Genomic DNA, 27,742 nt, shown 5'->3' with positions numbered 1-27,742 from the left:
GCCTTATCCACTTTGTCTGTGCTTTCCCGCGCAAATTTGAAATTGTAGGGTGTGAGGAGCTAGCGAGGTAGGGTTGGATCAAGATGGAAGATGGAGAGGATTCGAGCTGCGAGGCGTCTTCTTTGCTGGAATCGGCGGCGCGGGACACGAGCAGCAACAGCGACGGCAGCGGTAGGGCGTGTTTGTCCGCGGAGGCCGTCCAGAGGCTCGCGGCGGTGTTTGGGGACAGGGGCAGCAGCCATGGAAGCTTGTGGGAGGAGCTCTCGGCTCGGCAAGTGCCGCTGGGCGCGCTAGTGGATCGGTTTGTGGGCACTATGGAGACGCCGGGCAGGATTGGCGTGGAGGCGGCATTTGTCTACTTGGGTCTTCTTCTCACTCCGGACTGCCCCTTATACAGCGTCTTTAGCTCGCTCGCGTTTCAAGTTCTTCTCCGCTGCCTACACAACTCTTTCAAGCCCAGTGGAGCTCCAGAGGAGTCCGGCAGCGGCCGGAAGAAGATCCAGAAGAAAGGGAAGAGAGCACGAAATGTGGAAGAGGGCAACGAAGAAGGTGCTTCACAGGATGATCGAAGTGGTGCGCTAGAAGTTGGTCCAGTGCTCTCTCGTCTGCGAGCGGCTTTGCGGGTGATAAGTTTGAGAGATCACCAAGGAGCTCTGAAAAGCCTTGTAGAGTTTCTCGTGGAGCTGCCCCACGCAGTGACAGGCGCTGCTGTGATCCACACTACGTTTGCGATGCTGGAAGATCTGCTCCAGCCGAAGCATGGGGACGTACCCGAGACAGCGATTCTGGTTTTGAAGCTTCTGACGCCGAGTCTTCTCCTTACGCGTGCCGGAGGAACTTCTCAGCAAAAGTTGATGATACGATCAGCAGCCATTGAGCATGTTGCAAACTCCATGCTGGGGGAGGAGTGTGGAGATAGCCGAGCTGCAGTGGTTGCTCTGACCAGGTATTTATGTTTCAAGGCTCCCGAGAAAACCGATGCCAGGATGCAAGCGGTGGAAACAGTCATGCACTTCGTTAAACATCTAACCGCTACGGAGCAGCAGGAGTTTGGAAAGTTCGTCACCAAGCTCTCTCGAAGCAAGCCTCGCTACAGGCTGCTGGCTCTGGACCTCTGCGGCTCACTCTTTTTTCAGCTGCCTGATCCTCTGGGAGTTGACGCAGCCGAAGTCGAGCGTGCAGCTGGCGACGCAAATGGTGGTAGTAGCTCTGACGGCTCAAGATGGGGAATCGCATGCTTGGAAGCAACACTGCAACGGTGCTCGGACAAAGCTCCTACAATCCGAGCACGAGCGTTGGTAACTTTGGCTCATGTCATCGAAGATCTTTCGGTGCACGTAAGACAACGGAGTTACCTGCAAGAGCTTTTGGCGGGGCTAGGATCTTCGACTGGGAACCGTCTCTCAGATGATGGGAAAAGTTCATGGGATACGCCGTTCCACGCCATGGGTGGCGAGAACTTGTTCACCGTCCCAGGAACACGTACTCAAACGACTCCAGCCTTCCTCAGTCCAGGTGCACACAAGGGGGACTTGGGGTCACTGATTAGTAAAAGATGCTGTGACGAGAAGGCGGCTGTAAGAAAGGGAGCCCTTCTTCTCCTGACCAAGGCAGCGATTGTCATGGGAAAGACTCCTGATGAGCAGATGTTACAGGCTATGGGCATTTCTTGTTCTGATTCCATGCTAAGCATTCGGAAAGCTGGTCTCGGTGCGTTGGCCGAGGTAATTCACTCTCACGATTCTCTTTGGCGGTTTTCTTACGTGTGTACATGCAGGTCACGCGAAAGTTTTCTAAAATCAAGCCGGTGGTGAAAGAATGGCTGGAGTCTGCCTTACCCCTTGTTATGGATAACGAATCAAGTATTCAAGAAGAAGCTGTCGGACTCTTCAAGGAGCTGGTTCTAGATCCTATATCATCCGTATCGGTTATGAAGCTCTCGGATGACCGGTTACTAGCCGTTCTACTGGATAAATCAGACGAACCAGAGAAGTCGGTGCCGCCAGGGGTGGTACATTTCCTAAGTGGCCTTGCCGAAAAGAACGATGCTGCACCTTTCGTCAAGCGAGCCTGCGCGCGCCTTGGGAAGACCAAAGGTCTAAGGCCGAGTATCGTCATGGCGTTGCAAAGCATTATTACTGCATCAGAGGATCTGGGACGGAAGGAGAAGTCTTTTGATGGCAGACGGGTTGAAGCTGTAGCCCAGGGAGCATGGTTTCTACTCTCGGAGCTATCACTGTTTCTTCCGAAGGTCGTTGGCTGGGATTTTCTCCGGAAGCATTGGCAGTATTCAACGTCGGCAGCTTCGGCAGCCAGCCGGGTGCATCTTCTTCAGACGATTGCAAATGTCGCCACCGAGCTTCCAGCAGACGCGGCTACGGATCTTGCCGACGAACTCTTGAAGCACTTGGAAGATTTCAATATGCATCCGGTGGAAGTGGGAGCACACGTAAACGCTCTCACCACCCTCTGCCGTCGGAAGGCTGCTTCGGAAGATGAAGGTGAGGAACTTGTTACCGAATGGGCAAGGCAGCTGCTTGAGAAGGCCGAAGCAATCGTAAGAGCCTACGTCTCTCTCGACCGCGAAAATATGAACTTTCAGACACCTATAAGCATCAGAAGAAGGCCTGCTGGCGGAAGAAGCACTCGGAAGTCGAGACGGGTGGAACCTTCTTCTCAGATCGTAACTGCCGTATTTACAGTTGGAGCTATAGCACTTGTCTGCCCGGCGGGGAACACTGGCAGCATCACATTGCTTCTGCAAGAACTCGTTGGAGAGAGCACTGACGGGAATCTGCTGCGCGATCCTGCTGTAAGCACACAAACGTGGCTCACACTGGGAAAACTTTGCCTCGCAGACGATAAGCTAGCGAAGCGTCTCATACCTCTTTTTGTCCAGGTAGGGGGGGGGGCTTATAGACTTGATATGGTATTAATCAAAGCAAGTTTTTCAGGAGCTCGACCGTACTTCATCGGCTGCTACACGCAACAACATCATGGTGACCTTGACTGATTTTTGTGTTCGTTATACAGCACTTATAGAAAGGTAAACACTATATTGTTTCTAATGTTTGCCAACGCATGGTGTGCAGCTACATTCCGAAACTAACAAAGTCTTTGCGGGATAGCTGCGAGGTTGTTCGAAGGCAAACGTTTGTACTTCTGGCTAGATTACTTCAGGTTTGTGTGTTATCTGAGTTATCACCTTTAACCATGCTACGCTAACAGCGGGACTACGTCAAATGGAGGGGATTGCTGTTTCATAGATTTCTTCTTGCGTTAGTTGACGAGTCTCCCAAAATATGTCAAATTGCTGACTTCCTGTTCGGAAACATTCTCAAAAGTAAGATCCGTTTGTTGCTATCTTTATTTTGATTTCTGTGATGGTTTGCAGCGAAGGCCCCATTGCTGGCATACAACAGCTTCGTTGAGGCTATTTTTGTTCTTAACGATTACCAAGGACAGTCTAGCGGTAGTAGTGCTCTTCAGTCCTCAGAAAGCGAGCGCGATCTTTTCTCTCTCAGGTAATCACAATATTCTTTTATACCTTTCTCATGTTCGGTCTGCTTACAGAGGAAGCACTCAAGCTGTGGTTTCAAAGAGAATGTACATCTATACAACGCTATTAAAGCAAATGAGTCCCGAGCATCTTCTTGCGACCTCGGCAAAGCTATGTGCAGAAGTTTTAGCTGGTGCCGCTGATGGTGTGATTGACATCTCTACAGTTTCTGGAAAATGCGTTGTTGAGGTACGTTAGTGCGCAAGCAGTTTCCTTACACTAAGGTGCTTCTCATCGTTTACAGGATACCCTGAAAATATTAGCATTAAAAGAAATGAGGCTCGGAGGTAACAAAGCATCCTCTAATGTGGCAGAACAAGCTGACGAAGAGGAGAATGCTGCTACTTTTGCTGCTGTGAAGGGCAAGGTTGTTACCCAGCTTGCCAAAAGAAATCTCGTTCAAAATGCGATTCCTATCTTTATAGAGCTGAAGCGGTAAGCTAGGCTATTCAAGGGATTCCTTCTTATTACATGTTTGTGTCCTGTGCAGTCTACTTGAAAAAAGCAGCAGTCCACTCCTGGGTGCACTGATGGACTGTATGCGCTCAATGCTCAAAGATTTTAAGAACGAAATCGAGGAAATGTTGGTGGCGGACAAGCAGCTTTTGAAGGAGCTCATCTATGATATGCAGAAGCACGAGGCCGCTAAAGCGCGCGCTAAAGCTGCAGCAGCTGTACAACCAGAGCCGCAAAAGCAACAATTTGGGGGTACAGCCGCTGGCAAGCCACACGAAGAAGCTGCCAGGCCGCCTGTTCTTTCCGCCTTGAAAAAGACGCCAGCAGGGAGAGCTCGAGTGACTTGGCTAGACCAAACACCGCAACTCAGGGGACTCTCATCAGCAGGTTTTATTTCACCTGGAGCTCTCAGGAGTCGCGGTGGCATTGCCGCTGTAGTCTCTCCTCAAATTCTAGTTGGTGCCGTCGGGGACATCGCTGCTGCTGCCACCGCGGCCTCCGTCCTACAAGACGCTGCAACTGGAAAGTCTACACCTCTCCGAGCAATGTCGTTGCCAAGGCTACGTACTGCTGGAAACAGATGGCAAGGTGGGACTGCGACTTGCATGCATGCAAGTCCCATGCAACTGCCGGTTGATCAACTATAAAACGTCGTCCTCGTTCCGCAGCTCTCCTCACCAGGCAGGCAAGTCTCCAAGTTCTCGTCTGTTCTTCCTCACCAAGCCGAGAGGTTTTTGTTTTTCTCTTTAGGAGAATGGCCGGCAGTGCGAAGCTTTTGGGCGTGGCAGCGCTGCTGCTGCTGGTGCTCGTCGCGGTGGCGGACGCGAGGAGGCAGTCCCCGGCGTCGAGGCGGTGCCGGGAGCTGGCACAGCAGCTTCAGAAATGCGAGAGCATCACTCCTCTCCCGCAGGAGTGCTGCAGCATGGCCGACGAATACCGTCGCAAGTGCCGCAGCAGCTCTCGCGGCAGGAGAGCCCGGATTGACGAGGAGATCCTCGACCGCTGCCGCGACGAGCATCGCCGCCGGCAGGACGAGCTCGATGAGGACGACGAATTCTTCGTTGGCGACAGCGATGGTGATGAGGTCCACCACTACAGTTAAGCAAGTTCTCTTTTTTTTCTCCTTGATCTTTGTGCGAAACTTTGGCGTCTAAACGATTTCTTCCTTGCAGACCAGAGGAGCGGATTTTTCTGAAAAGATGGATCTCGCAGTGAAGAACACAGTAACACCGATAAGTAGTAGAAGAATAACGTGTTACTCTCGCTTTTAATTTAATTCAAACCTTATACAATCACCTTCGCGGTTTTTGTTTGAATCTAGACCGTTGGATTTGGTTGTCGTTACAACTGTAGGGAGTGGGGCTCAAGAACCCTCCAGGATTGTTGAAGGCCGTCGCCATGGACGACTACGTGATGCATATGACGCGCGTGAGCTTGCTAGACCAGCGGCTCGAAGAGAATCCTCTCAATGCCAAGGTAATCGCATCTATAAATCGATCGAATCCACTGGGAAATCTTGGATCAATCAGGTCAAGAAGCTTGTGATCAGCCGGATGATGTACGCTGGGAGAGCGGTCAAGGAGACGGACAAGGAGCGAATGACAAGTAGTCGAATAGATTCTTTTCACTCCAAATATATCTCCTTTCTTTCGCAGATTATCACCAGGAAATGCTCCACAAGATCGCTGGCAAACTCGACAAAGTCTCTGGCTTTCTTCTAATCTATCCGACCTGTTGCCTACATTTGGTCGAGGTAGAGATTTTTCTTTTTCTTTCTCGATTCAGATCTTTGATCCACAGGCCGAGACCGTGATCTTGATGCAACTTCTCAAGAATTTGCATGCTGACACCCGGCACCTCGATTCAGTTTGCCTTCTCTCCTTCACGGAAGATGTGAGGCTCAAGTTCTAGCTATCCTTCTGTAGAAACTTATGGTTTTTCTCTTTTAGAACTGTCCAGGTGCCATACCGTTCTTTCACGAGCTGGATGACGGGGTTTATAAACTCGTCAAACATGGGACCTTACGATCCTCATCCGAAAAACAGCCTACTTACAGCGGTATGTTGTGGCAAACCATCGGATTCGTGAGAGACGTTGGCGTTTCTCTCCAGGTCTCCGAGCTGAATGTTAATATGCTGAAATGGGGAAGGCAGCTATCGGAAATGGACGAGGTACGCTCCTTTTCTATTTTTCCGATGCTTTTTCTTTGTGGATTGATTTTTTTTGGTTTGCTCAGGAACAAAGATTGGTTTCACTCGATTCTGTCCGGACAGCTGCCGAAGAGCTTCTCCCCGATGATGCCGGAGTTATAAGTGGAAGTAAGTAGTAGTTTCCCTGACTCTGGCTAAAATTCCTCGCAGTTATTTTGGCCGAAGATGCTCCCAAGCTCAAGGACGTTCTGGAGCTGTATGATCAACCTCTGGATGACATGATATTTGATGCAGATATCCTTATTTTTTCTTTCAGTTTTACTACATGCTTTTTCTTGACAGAATCTTCACAGCTTGTATGGCCCAAACCAAAAGCACCATTTTCATTGTCCCCACCTACAATCTATTTCACTCCACCTGCATCTCAAGCTGCTTGAATATGTAACTAGCTGAAGCAATAACTTTATGAATTTTCATTTTTATTTATATGTATATTATTTATTTTATTATTGATATATAAGTAAATAATTTTTAATAAAATTAATTTTACTTCATATTAAATATTATGTAAATGATTGCTATTTTAATGATTTAATTCTTAGTATGGGTTTTTTAATTAAAATTAATAAATTTTGTTATTTATTCTTATAACATAAATTTTCTACTAATTTGAGCTGAAAGTTTTTTTTCTAGATTATCTATATTTTGATAAAATTTTTGATCTCTAAAAAAAATGATACCAAAAAAGACTTTAATATTACAGACTGAAAAAAATTTCAAAATAAAGATTTACACATTATTAATATAATTTCCCTATCAAATAATTATATATATATATATATAAAATTATTATATTACCTAGGCAAGTAGTACATACATATATATATATATATATATATATATATATATATATATATATATATATATATATATATATATATATATATATATATATATATATATATATATTATATATATATATATATATATATATATATATATATATATATATATATATATATATATATATATATATATATATATATATATATATATATATATATATATATATATATATATATATATATATATATATATATATATATGTATGTATGTATATATATATATATGTATGTATATATATATATGTATGTATATATATATATGTATGTATATATATATATGTATGTATGTATATATATATATGTATGTATGTATATATATGTATGTATATATATGTATGTATATATATGTATGTATATATATGTATGTATATATATGTATGTATTTATAAAATTTATGGGAAGACAGAAAAAGTCCCTTAGTTGATAGGCTGGAATTTGGAGGACCATAAGAAGAAAGCACTAGTAGACCTGTAAGTAGTGCAACTTGTTCAACACTTAATATAATCCCTTCCACTAAGTTGTGGGTCAAAAGCAATGGAGAAAAACTTAAATTTAATGCCTTAAGCCACTAAATAAAGAGACAAAGCCAAACTTTTGAGCATAAAGTCAAAAAGTGATAAAACCAGATTATGGAATAACTTTAAGCATACAATAAAAGAGAAAAGGGATAGGAACACAGGGTTTAGTGCTATCTCAGTATATTAGTGGCTTAATGCAAGGATATAAGTACTCTACCAATTAGCATGATATAAAGCTTAGGCTCAAACTAAAACTAGATATAGAATAAAGATACATAAGTATGAATTATATTTCAAATTGGTTGGCTATATCTGGCTTATCCACTATCCTTATTATACATTTGGAACCTCCTATAGGCCCCCCTCTACACACTTTAGGTTTTCACCTTAGTCCCAAGAGTTAACCTTTGGGACAGTCACAAAAATTTATTAAATATAAAATAGTGCTAAATTACAAATTTGGACATGAGAACAATATGACAATCTTCACATTCCATAGATTAGTAGATTTAGACACTTTCTATAAATAATTAATGGAACTGAATATAACTAATAAGTGACTTGGTGAATATGGTAAATTATCACTTAGTGAGTATTGAAGGATTAAACTTAATATCATAGGGGTTTTTATCCTTAGCCAGTGCAAGACATAACAAGACTTGAACTCCTTACCAAGTTAAATATGCTTAGTTAATAGCACTTAAGAATTCTATCTTTATGCTTGTCTGATCTAAGTACACTCAAAATGCCCAGTTAACTCCACTAGAATAAGAGGGACTAATAAAGGGTCTAGCAATATCAATCTCTTATTTTTGTAGTAGTAAGAGAATAATATTTAAAAAGACTTATTGATAAATAACTTTTAATATCCATAGTCATCTTCGGGACAATTCACTTTATACTCCAAAGGTGGATAATAATGAGTTGTAATGCTATTATTCTCCCACTTGTATGCGGCCTAAGTGTTCAATAAAATCCACTTGAACTAGTGGAAGAATACTCATCAAATACTAATCCTAATACATAGCAATTGCACTGGGAAGATGGAAAACCTTAAAATGTAACAAAGTATTAGTAGTTTGTGGCAATTGTGAAGGTAAATTTAACTCTGTTTGCAATATTAAATTATGACCATGTAAGAGTTTATATATTAAAGCACTAATAAAACTTTATATTCCCATGATATATGCATACTAAAGAGATGGTAAATAATTATGCCAATCCAAATGTTAAAGGTTCACATATATTGTGATAATCCTTTTGAAGGTTTAAACAAGCAAGATCAAATTTGATGATCTTATAAAGTCAAATAGTAACTTCCACTCACCAATTCAAATAATTAAAACACCTATTGAGTCAAGTAGTTAGAGCACCAACTTCCACTCACCAAATCAAGTAGTCAGAAGTAATAATACACTTCCTTTTAGAACATTGACTTCCACTTACCAAGTTAAGTAGTTAGAAGCAATTAAAAACAATTATAACATACTAAAAATTTGAGTCAATAATGATATTTTTAACAGACTTATATAACTTCTTAGTCTTAAATAGTTACTTACAAATATTCTATATGCCTTTCTATAATAAGAGATATATGGTAAGTATAAAGAAAATATGGAATAAAGATCAAAGATACTATTAATCGTAAATGGTCATCAAGATCATTCTCCACAAAGTAAAGAAGGTCATCCTCAAAATAATATTGAGAATGTAAATGTCAAAATAACAAATCATCAATAAATGATGTAGGATTTTTAAATCTATCATGGAGCCTTTAAATCCATGACTTAACCTTTTAAGCATCACAAACTTTGTTAAGAGAAGGTAAATCTAACATCACATCTTATAGATACTGAATATCAGGCATAACAACTACCATGGCATGGAATCCTTATAAAAAAAATTCATTAATGCTAAAATAACAAGCTCATCAAGAACATAAGAAGGAAAGGAAAAAATAGAGAAAAAAAGGAGAAAAACTTGAGAAAGGGCATCAATATCAACTACAGAACTCTCTGGGAATGAATAATCTTAAAGTTATATATTTGAAGCTTTAGATCCCACCGAGCAATATAATCAATTAAATTCTTTTATTTCAATAGTGAAGTGATTGCAACATAATCATCCTTTAGGAATGTTCAAGATTTATGCAAATACATATAAAGTTTCTCAAAACCTAAACTATAGCTAAACATTCCTTCTCTATTATGGAGTAGTTCAATTGTCGCGAATATGACTTTGGGTATCAAAAGTTACTTGTCAGGTGTTCTTTTGGATATTCTTTTCTTACTTCCACAATGGTAGGAGGTTAAGATTGCTGAACCCGTTATCAGTTCCCACTTGAGCTAGTTGAGAAACTAGTCAATGGCCATACACTTAAATTGAATAAATATAAGGTAGGAACTTTATATGTTTCTTGTTGAGCATACTTGGTCTGGTATCAAGAACTTTTGCAATATTGAGCTTGGTCCCTCAATATTCGCTAAATGATAGTTTACCATGTTTGCCAAACACCCTCGCTATCATGCCCTTTGTGTTAGTCTCATTCTAGTCCTAAATACTATTTATAGAAAGTGTTTAGATTTGCTCATTTAGCATGTCTATAGAATGTAGAGATTGTTCTGAACACAATGATATTCGTCCTGTGTCCAAATTTGCAATCTAGAGACATTTTATATTTAATAAGTGTCGAGTTTATCCTAAAGACTAACTCCTAGTACTAAGGGAAGCTTGGGGTGAAAGCCCAAAGCGTGTGTTCCCATTAGGATGCTAGATACTTTAGGATTGTTCCAAGTCGCTCCATGTTTTTGTCCCTTCGCTCCTCAGGCTATATGCTCGAGAGTCATTCCGTGCTCTAGTGCTGTCATTCTTTCGCTTCATGCTTAGGAGTTTGGCATTGTTCCTTTGTTTAGTAGCACAAACCCTAAAACTCAAGTTTCACTCCATTATCCTTTGGACACATGGCATATGACATGTGGCACATAGAGGGTTTAGATTCCACTTCGTGGTTATCCTATGGTAAATCACTATAGGATAAAGGATAAAAACCACATATGCTACATCAACTCCATCAATTGTAATATATGGTTAATATATGTGATAGGATGATGCTAATTAGTCACACTTATACTCTCTTTTATCGACATACTTTTGAAATTAATATTAAAAGCATTCATGTGTAAGATGAAAGGTTGATCCATAGATCCATAGATCCCTACTTATAGTCCTTAGATCATATGAAAGATAATGTGGATGATTTCAACAATGCTCACAATGGTGTTATATGATAAAAAAAAATGATCAATTAAACAATTAAAATATTATATCTTAGATGATACATAGTAATCCTAGCTCTAAACAATAGATCAAAGTTGAAGATATTAATATACTTCTATTTAAACCAATCAATTGCTATAGCAAAAAGAATATTTAAGGGATCTTATAGCATATGTGATCATGGAATGAAATTTGGATATATTATCATTATTAATCCATGGAACTTTAGAGAAAACATGGGGATAAAATAGATATCAAAGGCTCTTTTATCAAGTAATTGCCCTTTAGTTGGCTTAATAGGAGAGAAATAGAGTGCACTACATATTATATCAAAGTAAATGGTATGAGTTTAATTCTCATTGACCTCTAAAAATTGTAATCATACGTATTAAACATGTCTTTTGTCTTGTAGGGTATCTATAGATCTCACTACAACCAATCCAAGACAAAGGGTATCTATAGATCTAGATTATATTGATAAGGTCAAAAGTTTGATTTGACACCACTTGTAATTATTGGAGCTTGAAATCACCCACACATATAACTAAGTCCACTTGATCCTGTACGCATGAATCTGTACAACTGTTACTTGAACCTATATCAACTAATATAGAAAGGATAATAGTGGATCTCTTGTAATAAAATTGAGTTTAAAAAGTAAACACTAGATGAACTCAATTAGCACAAAAAGGATAATAGTGGACCTCTTATTATAAAACTGAGTTTAAAAAGTAAATACTAGTCCTTTGATGGTATTCAAGAAACAAGTATGGAGGGGCCAATGATAATTTAAGTGTCAAGACTAAGGATGACATTAAGGTCTCCACTTTCCAATAACACCAATATATATAGCAAACCTTATCACATGCCTAATAGTGAACATTATTGCCATGATTATGCCCTTATTTTTATCCTTGAATATAGGCAGCAATATTGACTTCCATAAAAATAGGATAGTCTCTTATAGAAAGTGGAGTTGAAGTATTTGCAATTACAAGTGGGAGAGATAATGTTTTATAATGTTGTATTAGTCAAAAAACATCATGAAAAGGGTGGCTAGGGCAAATGTATGTAAAATTTTATAAGATTTTCATGAAGTGTTGGCCATAACATAATTTGATCCACTTTGACATATTTAGCTTAACACGAAGCAAAAGTTTCCAAAAAGTGAATATTAAATTGCATAATTTGCCTATGTGGCTCAAGATAAAACAATTGTTAAAAGGCTATAGTCATCAACATGTCTAAATATGCACTTAAAGACATTTTCCAATCCACATAAGTGGTTACGCAAAAACCAGAGTAACTGACTACGCAAAAATGAAGTTTAGCTGATGGATGTGTTAAGGGGGGATATTGTGGGTTATACTATGATTTCTTCTTTAGCATTGAAGTTAGTTCATGCGAGACTCGTAATCATTATTACGCAAGACTTAGCTGTAGGCTTCTTTGAGCTTTTGGTTTTTTAAGTTTTATGCTCATTGTTCCATTTGTTAGAAGTTGTTAGGGAAGGCATTTGGCTCATTAGCTTCGATGTTGAAGTTGGCTTTTGCATCTAACAATCATTAATGATGATTGACTATCATCTAAGATAGTTGATTATCATTGTCGAAGGTTTTGCTTGATTATTGTTGGTATAGAATGATTTGCTATACTTCGGGATAGTAGATTCCTTCTTAGATGATGATTTTGCATCTTTTTATTGATGGGATGATTGATGATCTTTCATGATGATTAGTTGTTCTCTTTGATGGCTAATGGCTGTTTGCAATACCACATGTTCTTTGTGGTTTGCTCTGGATTGGTCTCTTGGGTTTGAGACATCAGTAAGACATTGCTGACACTTGCTTAGGCAACTTGAGTTCCTTGGTATTGTTGACTGGGATCTATTTAGATTAGCTAGTGCAATGGTTAGCATGACTAAGTGTTTGTTGGTTTTACCACATTCATTATGTTTTGTTGATTGTTGCTCGAATTAGTTCTGATAGATTTGGATGTTATCTCCTTCAGGTGATACATTCGCGAGCTTTGTGCTTGTCAGTCAATGATACTTTGTGTTCTTGAGTTCTCTTTGGTAAATTATTTGGCATACTGTTTACCATCTTCGGTAGTTAAGTTTCATCATTGAGTTTCCTTGATGATATACTTGCTATTGCATTTTGTTGGGTGGTCAATCCTATGTTTCCAACTTATAGTGATCTTGGTGGGTCCTATACTGTAATACTAGTTTATCGGATGATAACTTACTTGGAATACTTTTGCGTTCTAATCTAAGATTTATTCACTGATAATTAAGTCTCTAAGATATCATTGTCTATGACTTTGATATGGTCCATATATTGATCTTTGAGTTTGGGCCAATATATGCAGACTGGCTTCGGCACTTCGTGTGCATATTGAAATCTCTAGTCATGGGGTAGCTACTGTCGATTGGTCACATCACTCGCCTCTCTGTCGATGTTCCTTATTTTGTTGCAAGGGCGTGACCATGTAAACAACTCTAACTGCCTGTTTACAGTAGTCTATCTAAACCTTACCGACGGGTTTGGTTTCTTTGCTCAGGAGGGTTGGGGCCTCTGGCTTCTCTCTCTATGTCCCTGCAGGCAGGGTGTATCACACTTTTGTAGCTAGGTGACACTCAGAGCAGCAAGGGTGGCTGACTCCGTTGGTCATTTCCTTGTCGGCGATGGCCGGAAGGTGTCTGAGTTGGTAGCGCATCCGCGTTAGACAAAGAAGTTACCCCTTAACTCATTTAAGTCGGTGTATTTCTCACATAGTGTGAGTACCGTGAACTTTTTCTGGAATTGTTTCCTTGACGGTATTCTAGACTCGAGTATGCATCGACGAGGACGTCGATCTTCCCTAGGGGGGGAGAGTGTCACGCATATGACTTCAGGTATCGAAAGTTACTTGTTGGCTAGTCCTTATGGACACTCTTACCTTACTGCCACGATGGCAGGAGGTCGGTATTGCTGGTTCCCTTTATTACCCCCTCTTGTTCAAGTGTTAGTAAACTAGGCTTATCACCTGTATTTAGCCAAATGGACATAAGGTAGGAACTCCTATGTGTTTCTAGCTGAGCATACTCGGCCTGGCTCTTAGTTCTCTTTTGCTCTGTCTTGCACTGGCTTGACAAGAACCCTTGCGTATTGAGATTAGTCCCTCAATATCGCGAAATGATAGCTTACCGTGTCTGCCAAACACCCTCGCTATCATGCCCTTTGTGTTAGTCTCAATTCGCCCCAGATGCTATTTATGGAAAGTGTCCAGATTTGCTCATCTGGCATATCTATGGCATGTAGAGATCGTCCTGAACATAATGGTGTTTGTCCCGTGTCCAAATTCACAATCTAGGGATATTTCATATTTAGTAAGTTTCAAGCTTGTCCCAGAGACTAACTCCTGATACTAAGGGAGGCTTGGGGTGAAAGCCCAAAGCGTGTGTTCCTCAAGGGGGGGGGGGGGCTATGGGGGGTTCCAAATGTATAGTAGGGATAGTGGGTAGGTTGGGCATGGCCGACCAACCTGAGGCATAGTCTAGCTCCCGCTTGCGTGCCTGTCCTTGTTTTGCGTCCGGCTTGGGTCTAAGCCCAAGCTCCATTCCATGCTAGCTAGTGGAGTACCCATGTCCTCACGTTAAGCCACCGGTATGCCAAAATAGCGCCAGACTCTGTTTGGCTCCGTTTTGCGTGCTGGTCTTGGCATTAGGATGCTGGTTGCTCCAGGACTATTCCAAGTTGCTCTGGGCTCCTGTCCCTTCGCTCTTTGGGCTGTATGCTCGGGAGTTGCTCCGTGGTTCGGTTCTGTCACTCCTTGGCTCCAAGTTTGGGAGTTTGGCACCGTCCCTTCATTCAGTGGCCCAAGGCCCTGAAACTCGGGTTCCGCACCACTGTCCTTTGGACACATGGCATGTGACACGTGGCATCTGTCATGTGGCACAAAGCCCTGAACCTCAAGTTCCACACCACTATCCTATGGACATGTGGCATATGGAAGGTTTAGGTTCTGCTTTGTGGTTTTAGCATATGGTAAATCACTATAGGATAAAGGGTAAAAACCATGTGTGCTACAGATGAAATTTAAATATACTATCCATGAATTCTTGGAGCCTTGGAGGATAAATAAGGATAAAATATTAAAGGCTTTATTATTAAGCAATTGCCTTACAATTGGCTTTAGAGGAGAGAGATAAAATATGTTACATATGGTATCAAAGTAACTAGCATGAGTTTAATTTTTATTAACCTTTAAAAATTGTACTTATTTGTATTGGGCATGTCATTTGTCTTGTAGGGCATCTACAGATCTAGATTACACCAATGAGGTTAAAAGCTTGATTTGACACCACTTGTAATTATTAGAACTTGAAATCACCCATATATATAATTAAGTCCACATCCCATATATACGCATGTGTACATTTGTTATTTGAAACTGTATCAATTAATATAGAAAGGATAATAGTGGACTTTTTATTATAAAACCAAGTTTAAAAAGTAAACACTTAATGAACTCAACCAACACAAAAATGATAATAGTGGACCTCTTATTGTAAAACCAAATTTAAAAAGTAAACATTGAATGAACTCCCTTAATGGTATTCCAAAAACAAGCATGGGGTTAGTGATAATTTCAATGTCAAAACCAAGGATGACATCAATTATAAGTGGGAGAGGTGATGTTTTATAATGTTGTGTTAGTGAAAGAGTATCATGAAAAGAGTGGTTGGGGCAAGTGTATATACACAAGACCTTGACGAAGTGTTAGATATAACATACCTACTTTAATCCATTTTAACATATTTGGCTTAGCAAGAAGTAAAAGTTTTTAAAATGTGAATATTAAATTGCATAATTGACTTAAGCAACCAAAGACAAAAATGGTTGTTGGAAGGCATCATCATCATCAACATATCCAAATATGCACTTAAAGATGTTTAGGAGAAGGCTTCAATTCACATGAGAGGCTACATGAAAACCATTGTACCACTCTTGGAAATATGTAAAGAATTTATACAGATATTGAGCATCATCCCAAAAATGACATGTGGCAATCATTATAAAGTAATTGAACTAATAATACACAACATCCCTAAGATTCCTATAAAATAAATCCAAAATTGATAACAAGAGCAAGAGGAGCTATACCATATGCTATAAATGCTACCATTAATTGAGTCTATTTTATTAATTGCATCCATATAGCATTAAGTAATTGCACCAATTGTTGCTCTAAAATCAAAAGATGAATATATTAATCTGCTATGAAGATGAATATAAAAAAAAAATTAAAAGAGAAAGAAATGAAAAAGTTATAGAAATAAGAGAGATTCGACCAACACAATCTAAATAAAAAGTATAAATCTAAATACTTGTTAGGGATAATCAAAAGTTCTCTTTATCTCCACTAATGTGTATTAAAATCACTTGGGATAGAGACTTTTTCCCATAATACTAAAATACAATAAAATTTATATATAAAATTTAATGTTTTCCCTATAAATATAACTGGAGTTTAAAAGCTTTTTCATTAAATTTAAAACGAGATAAAAAAAGACAGAAACATACTGAAAGCCCATGCCATTGTTCTAGGACGACGAGAGCATCTTCACGGATATCCTTGGAGATAATCTTGCAAGATCGAGCCATGGATTCAGTCAAAAAGAGTGAGTGAGGAGAAACTTGCCTGATCTGATCCAAGGCTATTATGTAGATCTTCTCCTCAAAGCAGCACGCAATCTTGAGCAGCTAGTTGCTGCCATCTAGCAAATTTTCTGGCATATGCTTCTGGAGCGTGTACGAGAGAGAAGGCCATGAGAATCAAATGCATTGCACTTCAGCATCGAATGCACTGCTTACCTGGCACGCACAGAGGGGTAATATTGTGCAAGCATGGAACTGTTTCTCGGCAATTAAAGATCGAAATGTCATCACGTGGACATCTTTGTTATCCGCAAATGCCAAAACAGGGCATCTTGAGCTTGCAAAGCGTACTTTCGACAAGATGAGCCAGCAAAGTGTCGATACATGGAACGCAATGCTCATTACATTTTGCAGGGGCGGAATGACGCAAGAGATGGAGCGAACATTCCTTGAGATGCCGGAGAGGAACATCATTTCTCACACGACCATGATCTTGGGATATGCCCGAAACAGGCATCTGGACGCTGGAATGGCCGTGTTTGAGGCTATGCCGAGTTGGAATGTGGTCTCTTTCACCGCAGTATTTCAGGCATTTGCAGAGAACTCTCGAGACGAAGAGGCAAAGACGATCTTTGACACTATGCCGGAGCGAAGCGTCGTCGCGTGGAACGCATTAGCATCGATGTACGCCGGGAAAGGGCACGTGGAGCGTTCTTGGGCGGTACTAGATCGCATTCCCCAGCTAGGAGCAGTGTGCTCCACAGCAGTGGCTGTGGCACTTGCGGCTTGCGGTGAAATTGAAAAGACCAAACAATTATTCGATTTGATGCTGGAGAGGACGATCGTCTCCGTGACGGCAATGATCCAAGCATATGCCCAGAATGGGCATATACAAGAGGCGCGGGCGCTGTTTGAGTTGATGCCCGAGCGGGATATAATTTCTTGGAATGCGATGACAAAACTTTTTGTGGATCAAGGTCTGATGGTAGAAGCCAAGATCGCGTTTGATAGCATGCCTGAGAGGGACGTGCTTTCGTGGAACGCACTCTTAGCGGCATTTGCCGAAACTGGGCATTCGTCCGAAGCTTGCACGACGTTCGAGCTCATGCCAAAGCACGACGCAATCTCTTGCAGCTACATGGTAATCACTTACGGGGAAACTGGGAGAATCGGCGACGCACAGCAGCTTTTCAATATCATGCCCGCGCGAACACTGTTGTCGTGGAGAGCAATGGTTGTAAACTTTGCCCAGAGCGGGCATCTGGCACAAGCCCAGCAAATGCTCGACCTCATGCCAGTGGTCGAGCTTCTTTCCTGCAGCGCTGTTTTAGCAGCGTATGCCCACCTCGGGCATCTCAAAAGAGCCAGAGCCGTGTTTACAAAAATGATAGACCACGACGTCGCCTCATGGAATGCTTTCCTTTCAGCAAATGCCCGCTCGGGGCATATTTCCCACGCGGCAGAACTCTTTTCCACAATGAGTCTCGAGGGCTTCCTCGCGAATGCAATCACCTTTGTGGGTATTTTGCTCGGATTCGGGCACGCGGGGATGCTAGACACCGCGCTGAGACATTTCCGCTCCATGTCCCCGGACTTCGGCATCGCTGCATCCAAGGACCACTTCTGCTGCATGGCCGACGCCCTCTGCCGGGCGGGCAGGCTCGCCGACGCCGAGGAGCTCGTCCAAAACATGCCCTTTGCGCCGGACGAGATTGTGTGGGCGAGCCTGCTGGGCGCGTGTAGGAGCTACGGCGACGTGGAGCGTGGCAATCGCGCGGCCGGGAGGCTGCTGGAGATTGGAGACAAGTCGTGCTTCTTGCAATACCAGTCCTTGTAAGTTTACTTTTAGGGCTCCTCGCGAGAACTTTCTCGATGGTGTGCCATGGCGACTAAATCGTCGTCGCCATCCTATCGCCCCTGCGAGCACCTGGTGGACTACAAATCCAAGCACAGCACCCGGGGCTTCCGCGTGCTCCAGCGATGCATCGTCGTCCTCCCACCGGGGCGGCCCAGCGTGCGCACTTTGAGCTGCGAGGAGGATCCAGTCCCCAGGTGCGCGTCCTGTGCCAAGTCCCACGGCCGCCTCTACGCTTGCCTCGTCTGTTTCACCATCAGCTGCTACTCTTCCAGCTCCAGCCACGCTCGATCTCACGCGCTGGAGCTCCCGGGCCACGAGCTCGCCATCGATCTTGACCGCGCCGAGCTCTTTTGCTGCATTTGCAACGATCAAGTCTACGACGCCGACTTCGACTGGGTGGTCGTGTGCGCTCAGGCTGGAAAGAAGCACAGCGTCGTAAGTAGCGGGAGTGGAAACGCTGGCGGTGGTGGTGATGGTGGTGGCGGAGATAGTGGAAATGGTGCCAGCCTTCTGGCAAAGCATACCTCTTTCTCGAACGGGAGGACGAATGGAAACGCTGGCGGTGGTGGCGGAGATAGAATCGATGGTGGTAAAGGTGCTAGTTCTCTGGCAAAGTGTACCTCTTTCTCCAACGGGAGGACGGCTCCTCCTCTCAACGTGTATAGCCGGAAGAGGAACCGAGGGGCCGAGTACAAGCCGTGGGAGCCGAGCTCCAAGGACCCGCTTGTGCTCGAGCGCGGCGCCGCTCCTCTCGGACTCCGGGGCCTCACCAATATGGGCAGCACTTGCTTCATGAACTCGGTGCTCCAGGCCCTGCTCCACACGCCGCCTCTCCGGAGCTACTTTCTCGGTCACCGCCACAACAAGGCTGCCTGCCAGAGCAAAGTCTGCCTTGGATGCGACATGGACGACATGTTCGCGGCAGCTTTCTCCGGGGACCGGACGCCATACAGCCCTGCACAGTTCCTCTACAGGCGAGTGAAAGAGCTCTTTTCTTCTTTTTCTTTCCCCTCTCATGAAAAGTACCTCTTTCTTTTTTCTTTCTTGAACAGCTGGTGGCAACACGCTGCTAATCTGGCAGGCTACGAGCAGCAGGACGCGCACGATTTCTTTATCTCGGCAGTGGAAGGCATCCACGCCAACTCGCAGCAGCCTGAACTTCGCAAGTAAGCAAAGCTTTGCGATAAACAAAGATAGAAACTCAACTCACCTTTGATTGATTCTTACGCACAGGGGGAACGACGCCGAGTGCCGCTGCATTGTCCATCGGGTCTTCTTCGGCTTGCTGCGATCGGACGTAACTTGCACGGCATGCGGCTTCACGTCTACCAAGAACGATCCCTGCGTGGACATTTCTCTGGATCTGGAGTCGACGGCGCTGGAGAAGCAGATATACGCGAGCTCGTCCACGCTGCTGGGCTGCCTGGACCGCTTTACCAGGCCGGAGAGGCTGAGCAGCAGCGAGAGGTTCTTCTGCGAGTCGTGTCAGTCTAGACAGGAGGCCGTGAAACAAATGTCAGTGAGAAAGCTACCGGTGGTGCTGAGCTTCCACGTCAAGAGATTCGAGCACTCGGCCAAGAACTACCGCAAGGTGGACACATACGTGCAGTTCCCACTGTCGCTGGACATGGCTTGCTACCTCTCCTCGTCGATAGCGAGGCTCAGGCACGGCAACCGGCTCATTTTTGTAGAAGGAAAAGGAGAGCTTGGCGGTGACAACGATAGCGGTAGTACGAGTCCCTCGTCCGAGTTTGAGCTTTTTGCAGTAGTCAGTCACTCTGGCAAGCTCGACGGTGGCCACTACGTTGCCTATCTCCGCCTGGGGGGCGAGTGGTACAAGTGCGACGACGCCTGGATAACAAGGGTTGGCGAAAGCGTGGTGAGAGCAACGCAAGCTTACATGCTCTACTACGTCCAGAGAACGTTGTCGGACGAGTCGAGCACCACCATTCCGGAACGCTTTAATCAGCACCCAAACTTAGTACTAGACGAGAAGATAGGATACACTTCTCTCCTGGCGGACGCTGTCCAGGCTTAGATCAGTCACTCAAGAGATTCAAAACCGATGATTGTTGAGAATTAAACATCTGCATTGCAAAACAAAATCACACACGTCCCTATCGAGGACGAAGGTAGTAGCACTAAAGGAAAAGTATGAAAAAAGAAAAACAAAGCGACCTCGACAATGATATCAGCAGTAGAACATAACGCTTTTCACGTTATCCTTGACTGGCGGCAGTGGCCGGACACCAGTGCGTCCGCTGCGTGATCCCGAGCTGCCAGTCGTGGTACTCTTCCCAGGTCCGGCTCCACTAGTCAGAGATCCGCTGTCCGATGTCTCTGGCTCCATATAAAACCTTGCTCTGAATGCAGCCAAGTGGGCGTAGTATGCTGGAGGCACTGGAACACAAGAATAAAAAAGAGGAGAGAAAACGAAGTCTTAGCATCCAAGCAATAGGAAAGACAGTTCTTACTCACCTATTGACACAGATCTCGTGCAGCGCGCGTATCTGCAAAACAGTACACATCCAAAAAGAGTTTGAAGTGAGCCTCAAGACAAGACTGTCCTTGCACTTACGTGTAGCATAGGTTGTTCGTTAATGACTGCAAACCATCAGCCGTGAAAGTGTTTTCATCCCAAAGCACATGATAATGTGCCGGCCGACTAGTTCCCTGTAGGGTCGCAGTCACGACCATCAGCCTCAATCAGGTTAACGCTGTGCCTTCGTACCTGTATTCCAGCGTGACTGCAGAGGTAGAAATCAAATTCCGTGGGATGACAGATCTTCGTATCCACCACAGTACCTAGCAAAAGCGTTTTAGTTGTGAAGCACATTGAACAAACTTTCCTACAAACCTGGAAGGATGTTGCCGCTCTTGTCTCTCGACTCCCTATCATTGTGATTGTTTGCAAACAACCGTGTGTGATGTCGCTTTTGGACCACTACGAAAGTCACCGGAGGTTGATAGTTTCCTTCCAAAGATGCACACGCCTAGAGTAGAAACATATTAGTTAACTGCAACGGAGAGAAGACGTGAATTTTACCTTTCTGATAGAATCAAGCTCATGTAATAGAACCTGATAAAACTGGCCTTCGCTCACTCCATCTCTGTGGCAATGAAAATTCAATGTAAATAATGTCGTTCAAATGCGGTTACTTGCCTGTAAAAAATGATCCTCAGCGGCTTTCTTCCCGTCGCTTTGTGGAAGGCTAGCAACAGCTCCCTGTACACCACATTTTTAAGAAGTCCTTGTACGCAAAATAAACTTCGTACCTGATCATTCCACCGTGCATTATAGTTTTGCTTTGTGGGTCTGTCCAGGTCTTGTAGAGATCTTGTATCAGTTCTTGACGATGTGCTTGAGCACAAACTAATCCCGCATACTTCGTCACCTCGGGCCAATCTTGCGATGCAACAACCTATAACAGCAATTGAGTTTCACGACTGTAGCGGAAAAGCAGCATACCGCAGCTATCGATGGACTCGAATCCTCTCCAGGGTGAGGATGAGTGACATCCGCACCAAATATGATCGTCGGAATGTCGCTGACAAGCGGTATTCTCCTCGAAAGCGCATCTACAAGAACTGTGTTTCTCCCACCAACCTGCAACACTCGAAATGTTTCACTCTTCAAAACCTCACGCGTTCACAAAGCATACCTTGACGTTGATTTTCAGAGCAACGTTAGCCAGATATTGCTTGGTCATTTTATAGACGTGCTTAGTTAAGCAACACTGCGATATCAGCCCAAGATCCGTTTCACATATTCTCTTCAGATCCCCTGCAGAAAAAGCTCGGGCTGTTCACAAACGACTGTACGAACTTCAACCACCCACCATACAAAGCACCATTGCTATCTGGTAAGATTGCAATGAGTAATTCCAACTCTTTCCCTTTAGCTTTTGATTGAACTTCCCCACAAAGCATTTTCAGCGCACGCTCCACTTGATCTGGCCTTGCAGGTTGCACGGGAACAATGGGCTCCGGAGTAAACGCCTGATAAAAAAAGCAAGTTTTCAGACTGAGACTATCAGGTGAATATAAGTACCATGCCAGAAATCTGACACATGAGAGCTAACTCAGCACAGAAATCGTGTGCAATGGAATCCTGGACTCCCCGAGAGAAGTTTATGCACGCCCAATAGTTGACACTTCCTCCGTTCACCATTTTCTAAAAGAAAGTGTTAGAATATAGATTTCACAGAATATGACACAAAAACCTTGTTCATCATATTCCACTGCCCAACTTGAGGAAGGCAGTCTTTCTCCCGTCCAGTATCATGATACTTCAACTGTCAGAAAACGTTAGAGCTTGAATTAACGATCTTCGGAAGACATACCCGTGGTGCCGGTAGTATCCGGGCTTCCACCGAAGCTAGCTTATCGCTGATGCGGATGCCAAATTCTTGCGCATAAGGATCGTCGTGATAAGCGTTGTGGCGGACAGTCTGCAACAACAGCATCAAATAAGACTTCCCCAACTAGAAGACGTGCATACCTGAAGAATATCGTTCTCACGGTCCTTGGGACGCTGGCATGTGACCTTCAAAAGGTTATTGATCTGCCGTTCGTTCAGTCTCTTCGAGTAGCGCTGACCTTCGACAATTTTGCAAACCTGAGACAAACCAAGGACGCGTCCGTCCACTTCACACGAAAGACAAAAGATTTACCTCCATCGGTAGGTAGTTTGGTCTTTGTTGGTTACCAACGGCAAGACAAGGCAAAGATGGACTGCGTATAGTGTAGCCATAGGTTTCGCGAAAATACTCGACCACTGACTTCAAAGTTCCTCTTTCGTCGACAGGAAACCTGAAAAATGCTTTAGAAGCACGAAAGCTACCGTAATGTGTGCCCTACGTGAGTTCTTGCGTTGGCTGTGAGGTCAAGCCAGATATCCTGTACTTCCGCCGCATTGTACCTCGGTGGGTAACCTCAACCTTCACTCCCCGCAATGCCTTTTTGATCTGTAGAATGACAATTAGCGACACAGCATTGGAGTTGCATCCATCAGACCTTAATGCGATCAGCGTCCGAGAGAGGTCTACTGAGATCCTTCCCCAAAAGCTGTCCAACAAAATCCACTACCGGCAAGGGCTCAATGAATGCAGTTGACGACATATCTGTCAAGAGATCTAGCTGAGAACAAGGACATTATAAAACAGCACACCACATACCGATGTTAAGCGATAATCCCATCTGCGTCGGCCTGATACTTTGGTAAAACCCGCGCCAACTTTCCAGGCCATCCCCGAGTGGCTGTCGCCGTCCAAGATCAGGGGAATAAAATGATCGTCCAACAGGCGAATACCTTGAAAAAATAGGTGTTAAATATATAAACCACGGTGACTGATGGGAGACCACTACCTGTGAGTGGGAAGCTCACGCAACACGATGTCGAGAACTTGGAGAGCTTCCTGGGGTGCATTGGGCTGCCTTCCGGCCAGAAACTCTCCCAGATGGTGCAAGTCCGCGCGTGCCGCGAATTTTATAACAATCTTGAAGGATCTCTCCCTCCTGTGTATAGAACCAAAGCGATTATTGTAAAACGCAAGCGAGGAGTAAAAAGGAGCTTACCTTGGCGCATTTGTTCCGTCCTCTTCGTCAGGGAGGGTCACCTGGAAATCTTTATACTGAAAAGGAAGTGGACCAGCAGTGTACAAGCTCTTCCTTCCATCATAAGCGGGAAGTCTGCGACCCAGAGCCTCCCTGTTGAGCTTCACGAGCAGCTCCATGACCGCTCTATTCACCCCTCGCGATGTAACCTCGGGAGTGATTGTGACCTGTGAAACCACAAAAACAATGAGAAACTCGAACAAACCAACCGAGTAGCTCGAACTTACATCATATTGATGAAGATCCTTGTCAGGAAGCTCAGCAAAGAAGTGATTCGCCTTCACCACGCACTTGGAGCCCATCACACCTTTGCCTGGCCTTCGAGGGAAACCGAGAGCTTTGCTGGATACAAGAGTGCGAGGAGGCTCTTCCGGCGGCTGCACTTGCAAGCTCCCCAGCTTCTCCTCGATGAGACTCGTAGAAGGCCCAGCCAACGGCATTGTCACGCCGGTGTGGCCATACGGAGGAGCTTGAGGAGGCGCCTGGCCGTATGGTATTCCAGGAAATTGCGCTATCTGACCAAAATGAATTGGAGGAGGAACGCCGTAGTAAGGAGCCATCCCGTAAGGGACTGAGTAAGCTTGAGACTGCTGAGAAGCCACCACCGCCGACGATGTAGAAGCCTGATGGCCGGGCTCGTGAGGAGGAAAGCCCCTTCCAGCGCGACCCCTTCCATATCTTCCACCGTTTCCATTCCCGCCGCCTTCTCGCCCTCCTCCTCGCGGGACCTGAGGCCTCGGAGGAGCTCCCATAGCAGCGCGAGGAGGCTGAGAAGGAACAATCTGCGCTCGCGGCGCGGGCGTTGGCGCGGGCGCATTTCGGAAAATCTCGGCCGCGGTCGAGGGATCGGGCCTGTCGGCCTCGTCGCCGGGCCGACTGGACGTCTCCCCAGGCGCTTTCGGCGTCTTTCTTCTGCGCGGCATTCTTACCTGCATTGACAGGAAAATCTTTTATGAATCAGAGTGGAGCAAGCACTCGATCGCAACTCACCTAGCTCTTGCTGGAAATTTCGCGCTCGCGATTGTCGCACAGCGTTGGCGCTTCGTTCGTCTACGAGAGTGAAAACCCTAGCTCTCGCTCAAAGCTCCATAGCTAAAAGCTTGGATATAAAGCAAAAAATGCACGCCGCTCAAGCCTCTTCTATCGACATGTAAAAGCTCTCCGTTGTTCTTTAACAACAAGGGGCTTCCTCCTTTCACAGTGCTAAGGACACTGTCCTCCGAAAGCCGCGCGCGCACTACACTCGAGGACAGCTAGCCATAGCTTGGCGGGCTGTCCTTAAGACGGGCTTGACGTCCCTTCCACCTCCATGAAGTGCCGGGCAGCGGCCGTCGCGAAATTCCTTCCCTCTTCACTCTCACGTGCGGCAGGCGCACGGGATAGTGACGGGTCGTGAAGGCCATCCCCGTCATGGCCGTGAAGGAGAGAGGGGTCGGGGGACTCCACGTGGCCGATACTAGGGCACAGTCAGCACCGTAACGGTCAGGCTGTAATTACTTGCCCAATTTACTTTTACTTGAGTGGCATCCCGTGCTCTCGTTTCATCACAAAACCAATGTATAAGCTTTATTCCTGGGGAGCCGTGTGTTAAGTACAAGAGCTGTGGAGTCTGCCTCAGGCAACAAGCAATGAAAACTACAAAGGGAATTGAGTGAGGTGAGAGCAAGGGCCAAAGATATGGTTCCCTCCTCAAACTTAATAAACAACCATTTGTTTGGCGAGGTGATAGATCTGCTGCCGCTCGGGCTTTCCTATGGCCTCTTGGACTGGAAGTGGGACCGCCGGTTCGATTCCCGCTGAGCTCGGAATCCTCAAAGTAAAAGTAAAATATTAACCCTTGGGTGAACTCCTTGTGTCGCGCGGTAACAATTTCTTGGTATGCATATTCCAGTGCCATGTCTCCATTCTCTTTTTAAAGCGTAGCAGATGCCCTGGGTGGGCATCTTGGTCCGAAATAGCGAAAGGGGAATGCAACGCCTTTATATGGGACGGTGGGGAGTTTTGGCGGCATCCGGAGTTTGGGCGGTTGAGGATTCGCCGCACACGTGGGCCCTCGATCTCTGAGGATCTGGAATAACATTTTGATACTTGCGGACGCTGGAGTAAGTTGTAAGGTGGGATGTGATGTGTTGTCTCGCGAGGAAGAAGAAGGCAAACAAGAACCCTATACATGACGCCTTGTTGGCTGGTGCTTGCTTTGCTTTGCCTAACGATCGCCGGACCAATCATTGCCCGCAAAAAATATAAACCTTGCAGTTCTAGATGATCACACTGTTGTTGTGTGGTATCATCAAAGGAGATAAGGCTCCACCCCATCCATCCATGATCTCTACGTTGGGGGGGGAGCACGGAGCCCCATGCACCGTATGGCATGGCCAGCCGCCATCACATGATGCATCATGGTGGGCATGATGCGACGCTCATGGAGCGCTCATGCGCGCATGCCCTCGCGCGCATTATTCCATGGAACCCCATAGATGGCAAGTATATATGCATTTAACCCTTCCATTTACTGCAACAGCATGTTCGTTTGCATGCAAAATCCCAATGCGGAAGTATACGGTATATACGCTTGGCTCGCCAGACGGCCGCCTGTCAGAAACCCGGGAAGGAAAAGCGACGGGCGCCACCCACCCATCCCCGTCACGGCGACGAGGTGGGACCAAAAAGACGGACGAGGGTGACGTGCCGCATGCTTGCCCGTGCCGCGTGCTGCTGCCCGGCTGACGGGCGCCCGTCCGTCGTCCGTCATCCAGAACTGGGGGAACGGGAGTTCTTACCGCGGGGTACAAACTAGACCCTTGGATATGTTTCGTGTGCGCTCGTGGCGCGGTTAATTGAAGGGAGTGGATTTTGCCTGACAGCGGGATTTTCGCAAAATGATTTTAAATGATTCGGGGCGGGGCAATAATGCGCAGGAAAAATTTGGCGGAATGGTTAAAAATCCTCGGCTCATGCAGATCGAATGACCCGACCCCGTGGCTTCTATCTTATAGGGTTTGAGATGGGGGGAAGCACCAAAATGGTGTGTACCTAGTATGTGTGTCCAATATGCTGAAGTGTGTGATGTGAGATTCTTGCATTGGGACAACAGGGAAGTTCTTGGAATTGGGTTTAGGTCACTCACGGTAATGCGTTGAGAAGATGCAATCATCTCTGGTTCGTGTCTGCCGTAATTCTGTGCGTGTTAGCTACTTTGCCTAGAAAGATTTCCGAGGGCTGCGCTGGCTGCGTAGCTGCGAGAATGCCACCATCACCGCCACCGCCACCACCGCCATCACCCGCGCCACCTTTCCTTTCCATTTCGAGCAAATGCAAAGAAAAAGAAGTACGTACATTACGTATGGCCGACTACGTACAGATGCGTGTATGGTGTGTACTTGTGTGGGAGGAGCACTACCTATAGTCCTCGTTGCAATCACGATGTCGCAGATCCTCCAGGGTCCTCTTTCGCTGAAAGAGAGAAACAGAGCTCTCATCATACCCAGCAGCACTGATGAGAGCGAGGGGTGGAGAAAAATAGCAACACCCAAAGAACTGGTTGGGGGCACACGATTCCTGCAAAGAGAAAGGGGCAAAAATCGATCCGTCCAATGCGATGAGCTTTGTACCTTAAAGTGTCCTCATTTTGTCCTCCCCGCTGCGAGATCTAGCTAGGTTCAGAGGATTGGCACTCGATTTCCCGTGGTTGACATGGATAAACACTACGCATAATTAAGTTTGATTCTCTCGCCAAACAAGGAGAGTGGGCCTCGTGAGGTC

General features: G+C 44.7%; 4 protein-coding genes across 5 annotated transcripts; 3 read left to right on the top strand and 1 right to left on the bottom strand.

Moving 5' to 3' along the window:
* The first annotated feature begins 67 nt into the window (after window positions 1-67).
* LOC9655110 (condensin-2 complex subunit D3) lies at window positions 68-5,331 on the top strand. Its single transcript, XM_024688647.1, has 11 exons — window positions 68-1,724; window positions 1,778-2,899; window positions 2,955-3,046; window positions 3,093-3,180; window positions 3,229-3,343; window positions 3,395-3,524; window positions 3,574-3,748; window positions 3,804-3,994; window positions 4,050-4,700; window positions 4,766-5,112; window positions 5,188-5,331. The coding sequence occupies exons 1-9, from the start codon at window positions 84-86 to the stop codon at window positions 4,660-4,662; spliced, it is 4,167 nt and encodes a 1,388-aa protein (XP_024544415.1). The 5' UTR covers window positions 68-83; the 3' UTR covers window positions 4,663-4,700; window positions 4,766-5,112; window positions 5,188-5,331.
* Window positions 5,332-16,687: 11,356 nt separating this feature from the next.
* LOC112351166 (pentatricopeptide repeat-containing protein At4g02750-like) lies at window positions 16,688-18,343 on the top strand. The gene has a single exon (XM_024688513.1). The coding sequence runs from the start codon at window positions 16,688-16,690 to the stop codon at window positions 18,341-18,343; it is 1,656 nt and encodes a 551-aa protein (XP_024544281.1).
* Window positions 18,344-18,376: 33 nt separating this feature from the next.
* LOC9654944 (ubiquitin carboxyl-terminal hydrolase 22) lies at window positions 18,377-20,537 on the top strand. Of its 2 annotated transcripts, XM_024688477.1 has the most exons (3): window positions 18,377-19,338; window positions 19,417-19,530; window positions 19,598-20,537. In XM_024688477.1, the coding sequence occupies exons 1-3, from the start codon at window positions 18,389-18,391 to the stop codon at window positions 20,400-20,402; spliced, it is 1,869 nt and encodes a 622-aa protein (XP_024544245.1). In that variant the 5' UTR covers window positions 18,377-18,388; the 3' UTR covers window positions 20,403-20,537. The 2 variants fall into 2 exon arrangements, with proteins under 2 accessions (XP_024544245.1, XP_024544244.1); XM_024688476.1 differs by having other exon boundaries at window positions 18,377-19,530.
* On the bottom strand, window positions 20,434-25,172 carry LOC9655109 (protein argonaute PNH1). Its single transcript, XM_024688475.1, has 23 exons — window positions 24,971-25,172; window positions 24,208-24,909; window positions 23,942-24,147; window positions 23,732-23,881; window positions 23,542-23,675; window positions 23,381-23,487; window positions 23,225-23,331; window positions 23,038-23,176; window positions 22,866-22,982; window positions 22,708-22,815; window positions 22,588-22,659; window positions 22,416-22,538; window positions 22,204-22,363; window positions 22,027-22,148; window positions 21,834-21,971; window positions 21,641-21,786; window positions 21,528-21,590; window positions 21,411-21,474; window positions 21,222-21,357; window positions 21,096-21,169; window positions 20,943-21,037; window positions 20,843-20,874; window positions 20,434-20,764 (listed from the first exon to the last, which is right to left on the bottom strand). Exons 2-23 carry the CDS (start codon window positions 24,901-24,903, stop codon window positions 20,556-20,558), a joined length of 3,198 nt encoding a protein of 1,065 aa, XP_024544243.1. The 5' UTR covers window positions 24,904-24,909; window positions 24,971-25,172; the 3' UTR covers window positions 20,434-20,555.
* Between the last annotated feature and the right edge of the window lie 2,570 nt (window positions 25,173-27,742).

The sequence above is a fragment of the Selaginella moellendorffii genome, unplaced genomic scaffold (assembly GCF_000143415.4).
Source record: "Selaginella moellendorffii unplaced genomic scaffold, v1.0 SELMOscaffold_58, whole genome shotgun sequence".
In the NCBI taxonomy this organism is placed as follows: Eukaryota; Viridiplantae; Streptophyta; class Lycopodiopsida; order Selaginellales; family Selaginellaceae; genus Selaginella; species Selaginella moellendorffii.
Note: the sequence above shows the minus strand (reverse complement) of the source record. Positions and strands in the feature narration are given on the sequence as shown.

Excerpts from the sequence above, each read along its gene's own strand:
- LOC112351166 (XM_024688513.1), top strand. The coding sequence starts at position 16,688 with ATGCATTGCACTTCAGCATCGAATGCACTGCTTACCTGGCACGCACAG.
- LOC9655110 (XM_024688647.1), top strand. The coding sequence starts at position 84 with ATGGAAGATGGAGAGGATTCGAGCTGCGAGGCGTCTTCTTTGCTGGAA. Across the intron at positions 3,181-3,228 it reads TTCTGGCTAGATTACTTCAG|CGGGACTACGTCAAATGGAG; the intron begins GTTTGTGTGTTA and ends CTACGCTAACAG. Across the intron at positions 3,995-4,049 it reads ATCTTTATAGAGCTGAAGCG|TCTACTTGAAAAAAGCAGCA; the intron begins GTAAGCTAGGCT and ends TGTCCTGTGCAG.
- LOC9655109 (XM_024688475.1), bottom strand. The coding sequence starts at position 24,903 with ATGCCGCGCAGAAGAAAGACGCCGAAAGCGCCTGGGGAGACGTCCAGT. Across the intron at positions 23,676-23,731 it reads CGTGAGCTTCCCACTCACAG|GTATTCGCCTGTTGGACGAT; the intron begins GTAGTGGTCTCC and ends TATTTTTTCAAG. Across the intron at positions 22,149-22,203 it reads TAGCAATGGTGCTTTGTATG|GGGATCTGAAGAGAATATGT; the intron begins GTGGGTGGTTGA and ends CTTTTTCTGCAG.
- LOC9654944 (XM_024688476.1), top strand. The coding sequence starts at position 18,389 with ATGGCGACTAAATCGTCGTCGCCATCCTATCGCCCCTGCGAGCACCTG. Across the intron at positions 19,531-19,597 it reads CAGCAGCCTGAACTTCGCAA|GGGGAACGACGCCGAGTGCC; the intron begins GTAAGCAAAGCT and ends TCTTACGCACAG.